Consider the following 14,659-nt stretch of genomic DNA (forward strand, 5'->3'; position numbering starts at 1 on the left):
GTTGACTGTCATCAGGTTGACTCATCACATTATTAATGTTTTGTTTGAGAAAACCTCCTCTGTCATAGAAACTGTGTATTTGGTGTACTACTCCATCGGCTTTTCAAATGTAATTAATATCTCCATCTCGAGTCCAAACGTCTCCAGCTCGATCATATTTATAGGTGGAAGAAGCGCACCCTCGGAATTGGCAGGTCTTTGCATAATCGCACAATCTTTAGACTTTGATTTTGAAGAATCGAGCTATTATAGTCTTGGGTCCAATTCTTTTCGATGGAAGCCGGTGAGCTAATGACAAATCTATCTGGTTAAACTTCTCCGCTTATTGCTTTGGCCATTTTCAACACTTTTGTCATCGTTACATTATAATCCTCGCTAGCGTCTTCTTCCATACCTATTATTCTGATCCCTTGTTATAGCATTCAAGTTGCTCAGCTTCCACTTGTGACTTTAGGCAAGCTTTAGCTTCAGGGAAGTCGACTTTCGCTTTTCGTTCAAAATTTCAGAACAAAAATTTTGAAGTTCTTCCGTCGAAATTGAATTTATTGTTGAGAACAGCTCCGTCTTCAAGGTTTCAGCAATAGCTGGAATCATCTCATTGACAGCTCGTTTTATATTCTGCTCTGACTTCTAATGTTATTTATTCTACTCGTAAAGTGGGCTCAAAAAAAAACAAAGCCGTTTTTTGGTTGAGTTCTGATTGGCAGGAGCTGTCGGGTTTTCGTTGCGGAGACGCAATGTCGGCAATTCAGTTTGTCCTGTGGTAGCTTCACCATGATTTTCCAGTTTTATAAATTATCACAATAATATTAGTAATGATACAGAGAAGACAAAATATGAGAACTGAAATGCAATATGTGTTTTACAAGGCTAACTAAGAAGACCAAATATGCTTGTAATGTGAAGAATAAAAATAATCGATGTACTTTCTTAAAGTGAAACCTTTTCGTCATAAGACATCAGCATTTCTAAAAATCAATATGTTTGATGACAACGCAAACAGTAGGTCGCAATGCTTGTAATGTCCTAAGATTCCAATTTTTGTAAGAACCGGACATTGTGTACAGATGAATAATTACCAAAACTCACCGGCGCGGGTAGGGTGAAATGGAAAAAGAGCCAAGAAATCAAAAGACAAACCGCGAAAAATATATATTTTTCAGCGCGACCATTTTTCCTGAAAAACAAAACAAAAATCAAAATGACCTATATGTATCTTCACTAAGTTCATTGAAACTTGAAACGAACGTAGGAATTGTTGAAACGCTATCTCATGCTTACCTAATCAGATTGAACACAGAGACAGCCACAAACACAAGCGGTGAAAATGCAAAAAAAGCTCTACATTGGCAATACAAAGTGAAATAAGGTAACGATTTATAAAAAAAACATCTGGAACAAATTTTTATTGAGATAAGAAATATCTTGCTCTCTCATCTTATCTAAGACCGCTTGTAATTTTACTAACACCAGCCACCAATAAAGCAGCAAAAATTCGACAAAAAAAACAAAGTTATGTAACTTTCCAGATACAAATAATTTCAATCATTTGTTGTACTGATACAGAATTTGCGTAATTTTCAGTTTCAAAAAAACGACACTACGCTTAACCCTAGTAATTATCTGCTCAAGTACGGGGATTAACCGCTTACTTGAAGAGGAACAATACTACTCGCTCTTTCACTTGAAAGCATTATCTCAGATTTGGTTGGTTACCTTTCGAAAAAAGTGAAAAGGACTCTAAACATAGATCAACTTTTCCTACTTCCATTAAATTTTCTCGACTAAAGCATCGGACTAGCCTCTGCTTTCTGCACTTTGATTTCTAGATTGAAGATTTGCGTACCCTGATTTTTTAGAGTGAGTCCTATTTATCAGATTCAGCAAGTAGTTTTCATCTAGTGACAAAAATTCTTAAAATGTTAAAAATTAAAAGTGAACTTTTCCGAAGTTCATAACAGCTTTTTTCATTGAAAACAAAGCAAAAAACAGCTAACGCAGCGAAAATCCAAGCGTCAATGTAGTCCTAAAGAACTATCAACCTCAGAATCAACAGTTTAGCTTTGAAAAAATATATAACTTTCCAAAAAAACGGACAAAACTTCAAAATTGGAAGATTCCTATAGCCAGGGAGAAACCGCTTGCGCATATAAAATTCGCGCAACTGATTTTATTTTTCGGTTATAACTTAATCTCCGATTTGGCAGGGTATTTTTTTGAAATAAGTCAAAAGCTTTAAAAATTAACAAAGATGTCAAAAAATGGGCTTGCTTGAGGCCATAAGTTTTTTTTCAATCGAATTTAGGTAGCAGCCTTGTAAGAAGGGGATCTCCCATACTTTTATTTTGATTGAAACCTTCATTTCTGATTTGAGCATTTAATTTTTGGGAAAATGAAAAAAAAAATTAAAACAAGTAGGCCAAAAAACCCCCTACTAACACTTTCGAAGACCGTAGAACGCGTGATAAAAAATAAAAGAAACTAGCCAAATATGTAGGCACATAGAAGAGCAGCCGGTTTTTTTATTGATGACAGTTTTTTGAAAATCGCTTCAGTAGTTTTCGAGAAAATTTGAAATTTCTCCGAAAAATAAAAAAAAATACAAAGCGTTGCAAAAAAAAGCGAAAAACATTAAATCCCAGACATTTCCATAAAACATTTTGTTTGGTTTGAAATTGATTAAATTGACATATACCAAAAGGGCCGCCAAATGAGCAGTTTTCGTTGCGTCTTAGGTTGAAAAAAATCTTCGTGATAATTCTCTACATTGACTAACAGGTACTGGAGCAGTAAGAATCTGGTTATTGACTCTGACTTGCTGCACAAAACACGGTCCATGCAGTCGGGCCATGATGTTGTTCCTTCTGGGCTCAATTTTGCAATGAGTCAAAAACAAAAGGAAGCCGCTGCCTGAAATAAAAACAATTGATTACCTTATTACCAAAGTTCAATCGACTTCAACACTTCTAAAAAACATGGCCAACAGTTACTGTTTTTTGAAAATATGGCCTGTTTTTTTGAAAAATATGGCCTTCAAAAGAATTAACTAATTTTAGGGCATTTAGCGCCTTCAAGTCAAATTAGAAAACATAGCCAATTGAAGATTGGAATAGAGCAATGAACGCAAGTTAACATTAAAAAAAACATGAATTTTAGAATTTTAAAAAACAAAATCGATGCCCTTCAAGCTCTCTAAATTTCTAGAACGATTTATGCTTACCGCTTTTTTGATAACAAGAACCCAAGAAAACTAGAGAAAACTGGATCAATAGGTACAGTTTTTATTCCGCTGGAAATCTAAAAAAATTAATTCCATTTTCGAAACTAGGAATCGTTCGTTTTTTTCCAGCAAAACCTATATAAGAGTCTTCACTACGCTCATTACTCTTAAAATATGGCCTTGAGGCTTTTTAATATTTAACTGATTGACACTTTTTTGATAATCAAATTAACCCAATTTGGGAAAGGGGATCAATAGGTGAATTTTTTATTCCGCTGGGAAATCTGCAAGTTAAAATCGAAACTAGAAGATGATCCCGTGTTTCGTAACCTTTTCACTTTCGCTGATCGTTGGAGTTTGCCTTCTTCTTAACATTTAAAAAAATCAAAACTCAAAGGTAGTGAAAAATAAAAAAAACCGCAGAGCTTCATAGCAACTGAAACATGACCCTAAGATCATTCAGTTGTTTTTGCGCAAGTCAATCATGAGTGTGGTCTTGTATTCTATTTGAGTTCAATATTTGCGGTTGTTTTCTTCCGCCACTCACTGGCAGCGGCGACTGCGGTGGTGTTCGTCATGTCCACAGTGTACGAAGCTTGCGTCCCATCCTTGAGCGAGTGACAGTGCATGGGAAACAGAGGGGTATTGCCCAGTTCGAATGCATCACGCAGGTACAGCTTGATCTTCTCGTCAATACAGTTTTTAACCCTAAACAACATCGCAAACACGAATGAGTTTTGGACACACAGAGGCGAAATGATTGAAACTTCGCAAACACTAGCGAGAACACGACAAAAAGAAGCTCTATAAGTGCAAAAAGAAAAGGTAGAAATAAGCCTAGAATTAGTGATACCTCGCAAACGTCTCGAATTCGTTGTGTGACCTAACGATTCTGAGTCTCACGCACTAACCACTTAGACACGGGCGCTTAATAAATCACAAACACTAGCCACAAACAAAGCAGAAAACAGATGCTACGAAATTTCCAATGCTACAAATCGTGATCATAGCAAAATTGACACCAAATAAGTGAACACTTTTAATGAACACCTTTATTCGTGCGCAAGGTTAGAAAAAAGAAAAATCGTACTAATACACTACGCTCGAAAGTGTAAAGACAAAATGAAAAAATCAAACTCCCTTTAAAAAGAACACAGTTATCACAAACACTTTGAATTCCCCCTCGTGTTTCTTTTTTTTTTATTTTCTTTACTCTACTTCTCTTGGAACTACACAAGAAATAAGAAGAAACAAGTCAAGAAACAAGAAGACAAAAAAGAAATAATTATACAACGGATAACAAGAATACTGAGTTTAAGTCCAGATTGGCTCACTCATAGAGTAATTTCAGATAAGGTACACCGTCTGTTCGTCACGCTATCTTATTTTCGGCTGGATAGATTCGAGCAATTTCTTAGTCTAATACCAATCTTAATCTTACTCTTTTATCTCCTAGTCTCAGTAGATCTAGTCTATGCTGGTATTTGCGAAGCCAGATATCATGATCTGTTCTGGGGAAGAGCAACTGTTTGGTAAGTTAAATTTATTCTGTTCTGACTGAAACATTAAATAGTTTCAACCGTACAAATTATTCTAAGTGTTAGTTCTATGCATCATGATTGGTTAGTTCTAAGTACTTAACAGAGATATCTTATCAAGAATACAACAGGATAAAATAAATATTCTTTTAAACTGGTTCCACCCATCCGGGGCTTAGAGAGTTTCCAAGTTTTCAGTTTGTTCTTGTGAAGGATGGATGGAGAAGTTTTTTGATTCTTTGGAGTAGATTCTTTTGAAGCAGTGGTTGCCTGAAGGAAGAGGAAAAAACAGTTGCTCGTGCTGTGTAGTTGTCTTCATAGAGAGGTAAGGAAAACAGTTGCTCGAATTTCAGAAACGGGTTTCGTGTATCAAGGTTGGGCTGAGTGGCCGTGTCAAGATTGCAGAATTAAATGTTAATGTTGTGTAGGCCCTCACAGCCCTTCAGTTTCGGTCGCGCCTCTTTTTGCGTCGGTCCACAGGGTTTCTGGAGCTAGGTTGGCGAGGCACGCTAGCACGTGTTCCAGTCTCTTTTTCCTTCTTACAGAATCAGCATGTCTGTTTCCGAGGCGTTAATTCTGTGAAGAAAATCGTTGAGTTGAGAACAAAAACCACTCCTTATCTGGGCGAGCCGGACTTGTTGTTGTCTTGTTAATGTTTTCTCCAATTCGTCCATCTTGTCTTGATTTATTCGGAGTTGGTTGTTGAAAACTCTATTTGGCTGTAGTTTTGCTATGGTATCAATGACGTAGGCTTTGTGTAGGTTCTCCCTGGCTTGAACGCTTTTGATTGTGCGAAACACTTTAATAGACTTTCAAATTTTCAAAACCGTGATTTCGTGCAAGCCAGAAGGTTCTGAGAGTCATTAATCTGAGGTTGAACTTGCAATCTCAAAAAATTTTCAGGAAGTACCTAATCAAATGGTTTCAATTTCCTTTTCTGCTTACCGATGGAACTAGTATATTTTAATTTTCTATTAAACTCTTCATTCAGTTTCTTTGAAAGCTTTTTTCAAATTGAGTCATGGTTACCACGTTTAAAATTGTCCCTAAAATTGTGAACGAAAACATTTATATCATGCAAAGACATTTTTCTAGTATCAACTAGTAACAAATCATCTGCACTCAAAACATTCAACAATTTTGAACCTATATTTGTGAGTTAGCAAGAATTTGATTTTTTTTGTGTTCCGCTGTCTTTGGTTGAAGGAGCGCAAGAGCAAAATTTGAGCAAAGCAAAAACATTTAGATTCTATAATACCAAGAAAGTTACAATAAATCTTACTAAACTCAATATTATCAAAGACAACACGAAGCTTGTAAAAAGGTCTATTTTTCCTAGATTAAAAAAAGAGTCATTTTAATCGAAATTGTAAGATAACATATTAATCTTCAACCAATTAGACAACTTTTCAAATCTGAGTGAAAGCATTCGAACAAAATGATATTGCACGTACAGTTTGCATCATCTGCGAAAAAAAACGTTCGAATTTAGTGCTGCATGATACACACCAGTTTTGTAAATAAGAATTATTGGTCCATATTTCTGCCTCGTTTCCGTTCTGAGGTAGATTGGGTTCGGATAACCGGTTGATTGACAACATTTCATTTCATACGTATATTAATCGTATTTATCGGAAACTACAAGTCAACAAAGAATATCGAACAGACAAAGATTTCGGTATTAAAAAGCCGAATTCAATGTCATTAAATACGCAAAACGAAACTATGAAAAAATCACTAATAAAACAGCGCCTGAGCATTTTGTGAACTTAGTTTCGATCTTTCATTTTTTCGTCTTTTCTCACACACGGTGCTTCGTTCACCAGAAAAATCATTACCTTGGATTTTTCTCGCTATGAATTCTAGTGAGAACAGTCCATGTACAGATCCTTGAGGCACACCGGCCGTTGCTGACTCTGAGTCAATTAGACGCCGTATTGTCTGTTTGATCAAAGTGTCGCCTGTCTGATAGATGGCTTTTAAATCTATTGTAGCAGTTGCCGAGCTCCATAACATTCCTAATTATCTATTAAGATTGTATGATTCAGCTCATCAAACGCTTTTTTAAATAAATGAAAAACTGCAAAGCAGATTATTTTCAATTCCTAACCCTGCTCTTTCTGTTAATTCAGCTAAAGCTTCAATAGTTCTGAACTTTTGCCGAAATCCAAATTGGCGCTCATAAAGTATATCGAAAATATCGAGGTAGCAATAGAGCAGTGACTTACTTGTTTTTCAATAACTTTACCACAACTAGGTAATAAAGAATTGGACAAGTATTATCGAAATTCATATGCAAGGGTAGAATTTTAGCAATTTAAAGCTCTTGTTGGAATATTCCTAAGCGGAATGACAGATCTGTTTTATTATTTCAGGCAAAACTACAAGGAAACTTTTTAAAAACAGATCTATCGTCATGCCGCATGATTGCTTAAGTTTTTAGTTATTGATTTAGTTTACCATCTCGAAAATCAGCAACCATAAAGGTACAAATACTGATTTATATTTTCAGTAAAACACAACGGCTGATCAGGTTCAATAAAATCGGTCACTTTGATTCCTAGAGATGCAAAATGCTCATTTAACAGAGGCCTATAGCGATACAACATCAATATAAGAAACCAAAAATCCTATGGCACTACCGAACTAGCAAAAAATTACAACCACGACAAAACATAAGTAAAAAACATGAACATGAAAAATTTGAAAGAAAATTTGTTGAACAAAATTTTCGGATGTCAGCGCGTTCTGGTTTCGTTAACTTGGAATATTAGAAATGCAATGCATTGATGGGGCTTTGATACTTTTTTTAACGGTCGAATATTCTCTTTGATCAAAATTAATGGTTTTTTGTCTAAAAATTCAGTACTCTTACGTTCAGTACTCTTAAAAAAGAACCAACAATTTTTGATCAAAGAGTAAAAAATTGAAAAAATTCTAAGAACTCCTAATAGTTTTTATCCTTTATAGTTTCCGGAGGGTGTTGTAAAAGTTCAGCTTTGACTCAAATGACGAAGACTACATTTAGGCTGATAAAAACAAAAGCCAAAAACAATCGGGCCGAATAAAACTTTTCAGCGAAAATTAGCCAACTGATAGTTGGAAAAGAGTAATGAACTCAAGTAAACAGAAAAAAAAACACTTGCTGAAAAAATGTCAACTTTCGAATTTCCAAGAAAAAAAAACAGATGCCCTTCAAGCTCTTTGAAGTTCTAGAACAACTTATGATTGGCATTTTTTGATACCATTAACCCAACTTGAGAGAACTGGATCAATAGGTAAAGTTTTTATCCGCTGGAAAATCAAAAATTAAATTCCACTTTCGAAACTAGAAATCGTTGACATTTTTTCGCACTATTTCCACGTTCGTATTTGGAGAGTGCTATTTAGGTAACTTTCAGTTATTGAATTCAAAAAGTTCAAATATAAACTAAGTACATTCATACATGCACTAATGTTTGAATGCACATCTGTAGTTATTAGAGCATTTTAAGACTTTTTTCTGAAAAAAAAACACCAAGATCTATATAACAGACTACATTACGCTCATCACTCTTAAGCAAGCAAGCAAAACTGTAGTAAAAGTTCTTAAATTTACAAGTTAAAGGAGTAAACGACAAAGACTTGCAACTACAATGAAAATTGCTTTCAGCACAAGATAACTCTTAGATGCGCACCTTAGCCGACAAAACGTAATCAGACAAACGATGGGCCGAAAATTTTTGAAACACAATCATTAAATTTGGAAAAAAAACATTCTGACTGAATTCAAAACAAGGACCTTTGTCGTCCAAGGAGGGGTCCAACCTCAGGCCAAGGAAGACAAGCTATCAAATCATTCAAATTATATTAAGCAAGTTTTTAACCTGAAAACTATATATATGCCGATTTGATAACGCATATACTAGTCCTGTAATGCATTACCGATTAGCAAGAGACATACTAGATCAATCTCGATTGATCCGATCAGGTTTTCGAGCTACAAAACCATGCTTTAATATAGTTGAGGATAAATAATTATTGTTCAACAGCAATTCTGCGTTGGCGACTTGTGACAGTTGCAAACAAACATACCATGAGTAGTGCTGTTCTATGGACTTGACACAAATCTGGTGGTTCTTCAGCCTGGCCATCTGCTGAGCAATCTGGTTTTGCTCCGTCTTTAAATTCGTGTCTGCACAGTACTCCAATAGAAGACCCACGATATCCTCATGGCCATTCTTGGAAGCCTATGAAGACACATCTTACTAGGACAGACGATTGCTACTGTGCAAGTAACATAGAAAAAAGTTTTACCACATAAATTATAAAAACGGCAAAAAAAACTTTTTTGATTCTACTAAACGGCAAAATTTTTTTCTTTGCAAATTTTCTGTGTTTTGTGCGTGGTGTGACAAGGAAACAGAAAAGGCTAAAAAAAAGTAAGTGAAAACATAGTCAACAGCCAATGACAAAGACAAAAGGGTCAATGAACGCAAGTAAACAAAATTACTTAATTTTTGGAGAATTTTAACTTTAAGCTTTTTGAATTTCAGGGATTATTTATGATTGACGATTACTTGATTGCGAAAACTGGATCAATGGGTAAACTTTTCAATCAGCTGGGAAATCTGAAATTAAATTCGAGTTTCGAAACACTTTTCGTGACCTTTACACTTTTGATGTTCAATAGTGAAGTTGGCAGCCCTTTTAACAAAGGAAAGGAAGTTAACTTGAAACAAAGACGAAGCTGAGCTTCGCACCACTTACAATACGAAAAACACTAAAATCAAAAGACAGTGTCTCAAGCGAAATGAATTCTGTTGAAAAAATCGCGATCTAAAAAAGTTCTGAACAAACTTGTTGCAATAGTTCTGAAAATCTATTACCTGAAACATAAGAATGGGCTACCCCAACTCCATTCATTTAATTTCCATAATGAATAGATGGTAACGCTCAGAAAAAAAATTACCGTAAAAAAATGGGATTCAAAAATTACTTAAGGTACTCAAAAACTTTGCCTAAAATCTTGTAACAAAAAAACCTGCTGATCCCATAGGAACAACTGGCTAAAAGCATCAACAGAAAATTTTGCTATAAGCTAAGACAAAATGAAAGAAAACTGGCTATAAACTAGAGAGTCGCGGTGCTATCTAAAATTTGAAATCTATTTGCCTGTTTAGTATTTACAAAGGAACGTTGTAAAATACTTTGCTAATGGATGTCAGTATTGAGTTAGGATCGATTTGGTTAACTCATAGAGTAATTTCGGATAGGGTACACCGTCTGCTCGTCACGCTATCTTATTTTCGGCCGGATAGATTCGTGCAACTTCTTAGTCTAATACCGATCCTAATCTTACCCTTATATCTACTAGTCTCAGGGTGTTTAACTAGTCTCTGCTAGGCTCAATAGATCTAGGGTATACTGGCTTATTGCAACTGCTGAAGTTCTCTTGGAGAGGTAACTAATTTCTAGGTTAAATTCAAATCTCTCTGGTGCTGAAATTACAAGTAATTTCAGCACTTACAAATAAGTGGGTTGTTAGTTGGATGGATTATGATTGGTTAATATTAAATATTTTACAGTGGTAAAATATCTAATTTATCCAATAATAAAATGTAGTTTAGATCAGGTTCCACCCATCCGGGGTTTACAGAGTTTTTTAGAACTATCTTTCTTCTCTGCAATTTGAAGGATGGATGATGAACGTTGGTATTTGGCGAACATCATTTTCTTATCCGGTTCCTCTTGAAGAACGTTCCAGGACGCTGGAATTAGGGACAGGAAATTATTACTTCGTCATTCGACAACGACTGTGATCCCCAATGAAATCAATCCGATTTCAAAATGGCTTGCTATGTCAGGTTTTTCTGTGTTAGTAGAGAACTGTTTTGTGTGCAGCCTCGTCTGGGAATGGCGTGAAGATCGTGTGTGGAAGGGATGCCTTGTAACTCGGATCTGAACGTATACTTGAACATCGAGGTGGTCATTGGCCTAGTTCAATGGAGTCCTTTTCTGCGAAGTCAAGTCGTACTCTAAATCCTTTGAGTCGTGATTGTGGACGGCATGTCGGTTATGTTTAGCCATTCTTTTGTTCGAGTGTGATGGGATCATCTAGTCTTTGGATGTTCGTCTTTGTTGTTGTGTATGATCTATATACTGCAAAGTACGATTTACATTTTATAAATTTATGTTAATTCGGTTTTTAATCATGAATTTAGTTAGTCGTTTTCACAAAAGCGTTTTGTTTTAGTTTGGTTATTTTGAAAAGTTACTCACCCTTGAGTACCTCTTATTAAAAATAGAAGTGTGGTCACAAAGCGTGGATGCAGCGCGGTGGGTTTGGCCGGCTATAGAGCATGCTCAGGGCGTCCTCGCTGGTGGGTTAGGCCAGGAGTGGGAGTATGATTGCATGCTGTTTCATTGAGAGGTCCTGTTATGTGATAACGTTTTATGTTGGATTTATGTTGGTCTTTCTTATGTTACTTTGGTTGTGTCCTTTTTTCAAAAATCAAATTGTTTTGGTTTGGGTTTGTCTTGCGACTTTTTTGTGTTTTATGATTTCTTTCTTAGATTTTATAATAGTCTTCAAAAGAATAAATTATCCAGTTTTAAACTGGGTTAATCTGGTTTGGGTACCGTTGGTTTTCTTTTCTTAGTCATGCTGTTATTTTATGATTTGTGGTGTTCAGTAAGCTGCGTTGGTTAGTTTAGTTTAATGAATAATTCCTTTCCAACCGGGTTAAAGAAAAGTTTGAAATTTGTTATCGTGTGTTAGAGATGTTGATAGTGAAAGCTTGAAACCAAAATCATTATTTAAAAAATTCTTCGTGGGCGCGCTGTGCGAGTGTGGATAGAATTCTTGTGCGAATGAATGAAAATATTGAAAAGGTTAGTACTGCTTTCTCAATTTATCAATTTATTGCATAGAATTTGAATTTTATTGCATTTTGGGGGAAATAAAATTATAAATTTTCATCGTATTTCAAGTTTACTGATTCATGGGGAAATAATTTAGAAATAAAAGTACTACATTTGTTATGAATTTTACTACATTATTTAGTGCAAGAAATAAATGAATTTTAAGATAATTTAACAAGTTTTTAATTTTCTTTTTCTTTTCTGTTTTGTAGATGATCGTGGTGTGAAGACTAAAAGCATAAACCAAACATTGATAGAAAATGGTTAGTACAAATTTGAATTTATTAGTTAAAAGTATTTCAAATTATACTCACCTTAATCTTCTGGGAAAAAGCCGTGGGGTAAGATGTCGTGAATCATGTCTGATGTTGTTAGTAATTTGGCTAGTATGCGTATGATGTTTTTAGTTTGTAGCAGTGGCCAAAGCAATTGAAGTGCTTTAATGGTGTTTAGTTCTTCAGTGCCTACTGCAAACTCGTAAGGTGTGTTTTGGATGAGGTTATATATCTTATGATTATATTTAGTATTGTGAATGAATTCTAATATGGGTATTTCAATAGGCTGGATAAATTCATGCGGGATAAGGAAGGGTCTGGATTCTTCGGCATTGAAGGTCTTTGTGATGGGACAGAATATATACATTCGGGTAACTGGGTCATAGTTGCAGAGGATGCCGTGGAGGTTAGTATCTTTAATGCAATATGTAAAATTAAGGAAGAATGGTGACGTGTATTTGGAGTTAAGAAACTGAAAACGATGGTGAGATTGTCTTGATGGGGTGTGTAAATCAATATCGTGGGAACAGTGCAAATCGCGTTCCTGTGGTGAAAGAAAGTGAAAGATTAGTGAAAATAACTGAAAATTATCATAGAAGCTCTCGTATGCTTGAATATCAACTAGTGATTCTGAAATAATGTGATCATGCTTTCTATCAAAAATGTTAAGTGTGAATACGTATGATGTTTTGATGAAAAATTTGCTGTTAGTTGCGGGTTTGCGAAGCGGTCTTCATCTAAAAATTGATCTTGATTAGAGCGGATGATATTATGATCGTAGTATTCTATTGCAAATTCGTTAGCTCGGGGTGCAGTGAATGTTTTTAATAAATTTTTATATCCAACGTACGTAAATTGTCGAGGTGTTAGTGTTGTGGTGAGTCTATATAACATGTTTTTGTGCTTTTCGATACTGTCATGAGTAATAGCTAATGGTAGGCAAAGGTGGTTAGTGAAATTATAATAAGCTGTCCAATGAAGTGTTGGCATCAAAACGCGCTCATCAACAAAATTGCGTGTGTCGTTAGTATTGTTAGGTGTATTTAACGTATATTGCGGAAATGAGGGTAAGGTGATTTCAAGAAAATTTTTCGTGTTGGTGTAATCCGGGTGATTAATATGTTCGCGGGCTGTTCCGGGTTTAGTTGGGAATGGGTGATTTGGAAACTTTGCGAACATCATTTTCTTATCCGGTTCCTCTTGAAGAACGTTCCAGGACGCTGGAATTAGGGACAGGAAATTATTACTTCGTCATTCGACAACGACTGTGATCCCCAATGAAATCAATCCGATTTCAAAATGGTTTGCTATGTCAGGTTTTTCTGTGTTAGTAGAGAACTGTTTTGTGTGCAGCCTCGTATGGGAATGACGTGAAGATCGTGTGTGGAAGGGATGCCTTGTAACTCGGATCTGTACGTATACTTGAACATCGAGTTGGTCATTGGCCTAGTTCAATGAAGTCCTTTTCTGCGAAGTCAAGTCGTACTCTAGATCCTTTGAGTCGTGATTGTGGACGGCATGTCGGTTATGTTTAGCCATTCTTTTGTTCGAGTGTGATGGGATCATCTAGTCTTTGGATGTTCGTCTTTGTTGTTGTGTATGATCTATATACTGCAAAGTATGATTTACATTTTATAAATTTATGTTAATTCGGTTTTTAATCATGAATTTAGTTAGTCGTTTTCACAAAAGCGTTTTGTTTTAGTTTGGTTATTTTGAGGAGTTACTCACCCTTGAGTACCTCTTATTAAAAATAGAAATGTGGTCACAAAGCGTGGATGTAGCGCGGTGGGTTAGGCCGGCTATAGAGCATGCTCAGGGCATCCTCTCTGGTGGGTTAGGCCAGGAGTGGGAGTATGATTGCATGCTGTTTCATTGAGAGGTCCTGTTATGTGATAACGTTTTATGTTGGGTTTATGTTGGTCTTTCTTATGTTACTTTGGTTGTGTCCTTTTTTCAAAAATCAAATTGTTTTGGTTTGTGTTTGTCTTGCGACTTTTTTGTGTTTTATGATTTCTTTCTTAGATTTTATAATAGTCTTCAAAAGAATAAATTATCCAGTTTTAAACTGGGTTAATCCGGTTTGGGTACCGTTGGTTTTCTTTTCTTAGTCATGCTGTTATTTTATGATTTGTGGTGTTCAGTAAGCTGCGTTGGTTAGTTTAGTTTAGTGTATAATTCTTTTCTAACCGGGTTAAAGAAAAGTTTGAAACTTGTTATCGTGTGTTAGAGTTGTTGATAGTGAAAGCTTGAAACTTAAAATCATTATTTAAAAAATTTTTCGTGGGCGCGCTGTGCGATTGTGGATAGAATTTTTGTGCGAATGAATGAAAATATTGAAAAGGTTAGTACTGCTTTCTCAATTTATCAATTTATTGCATAGAATTTGAATTTTATTGCGTTTTGGGGGAATTAAAATTATAAATTTTCATCGTATTTCAAGTTTACTGCTTCATGGGGAAATAATTTATAAAAAAAAGTACTACATTTGTTATGAATTTTACTACATTATTTAGTGCAAGAAAAAAATGAATTTTAAGATAAATTAACAAGTTTTTATTTTCATTTTTCTTTTCTGTTTTGTAGATGATCGTGGTGTGAAGACTAAAAGCATAAATCAAACATTGATAGAAAATGGTTAGTACAAATTTGAATTTATTAGTAAAAATTATTTCAAATTATACTTACCTTAATCTTCTGGGAAAAAGCCGTGGGGGAAGATG

The 14,659-nt window shown here is 35.2% G+C and overlaps 2 protein-coding genes across 4 annotated transcripts in view; both read right to left on the reverse strand.

Moving 5' to 3' along the window:
* The window catches only part of LOC134841709 (potassium voltage-gated channel subfamily H member 6-like), a 633,879-nt gene that overhangs the window by 298,055 nt on the left and 321,165 nt on the right, over positions 1-14,659 (reverse strand). The gene's annotated exons all lie outside the window — the stretch shown is intronic.
* LOC134842828 (uncharacterized) overlaps positions 1-14,659 on the reverse strand; it is a 554,076-nt gene that overhangs the window by 11,102 nt on the left and 528,315 nt on the right. For all 3 annotated transcript variants that reach the window (XM_063859327.1, XM_063859325.1, XM_063859326.1), the window contains 3 exons: positions 8,833-8,987; positions 3,768-3,928; positions 2,777-2,910 (listed from right to left, as the gene is read on the reverse strand). In XM_063859327.1, coding sequence (XP_063715397.1) covers positions 2,777-2,910; positions 3,768-3,928; positions 8,833-8,987 — 450 coding nt within the window. The remainder of the gene's footprint in view (positions 1-2,776; positions 2,911-3,767; positions 3,929-8,832; positions 8,988-14,659) is intronic.

This window comes from Symsagittifera roscoffensis, chromosome 3 (assembly GCF_963678635.1).
Source record: "Symsagittifera roscoffensis chromosome 3, txSymRosc1.1, whole genome shotgun sequence".
Taxonomy (NCBI): Eukaryota; Metazoa; Xenacoelomorpha; order Acoela; family Convolutidae; genus Symsagittifera; species Symsagittifera roscoffensis.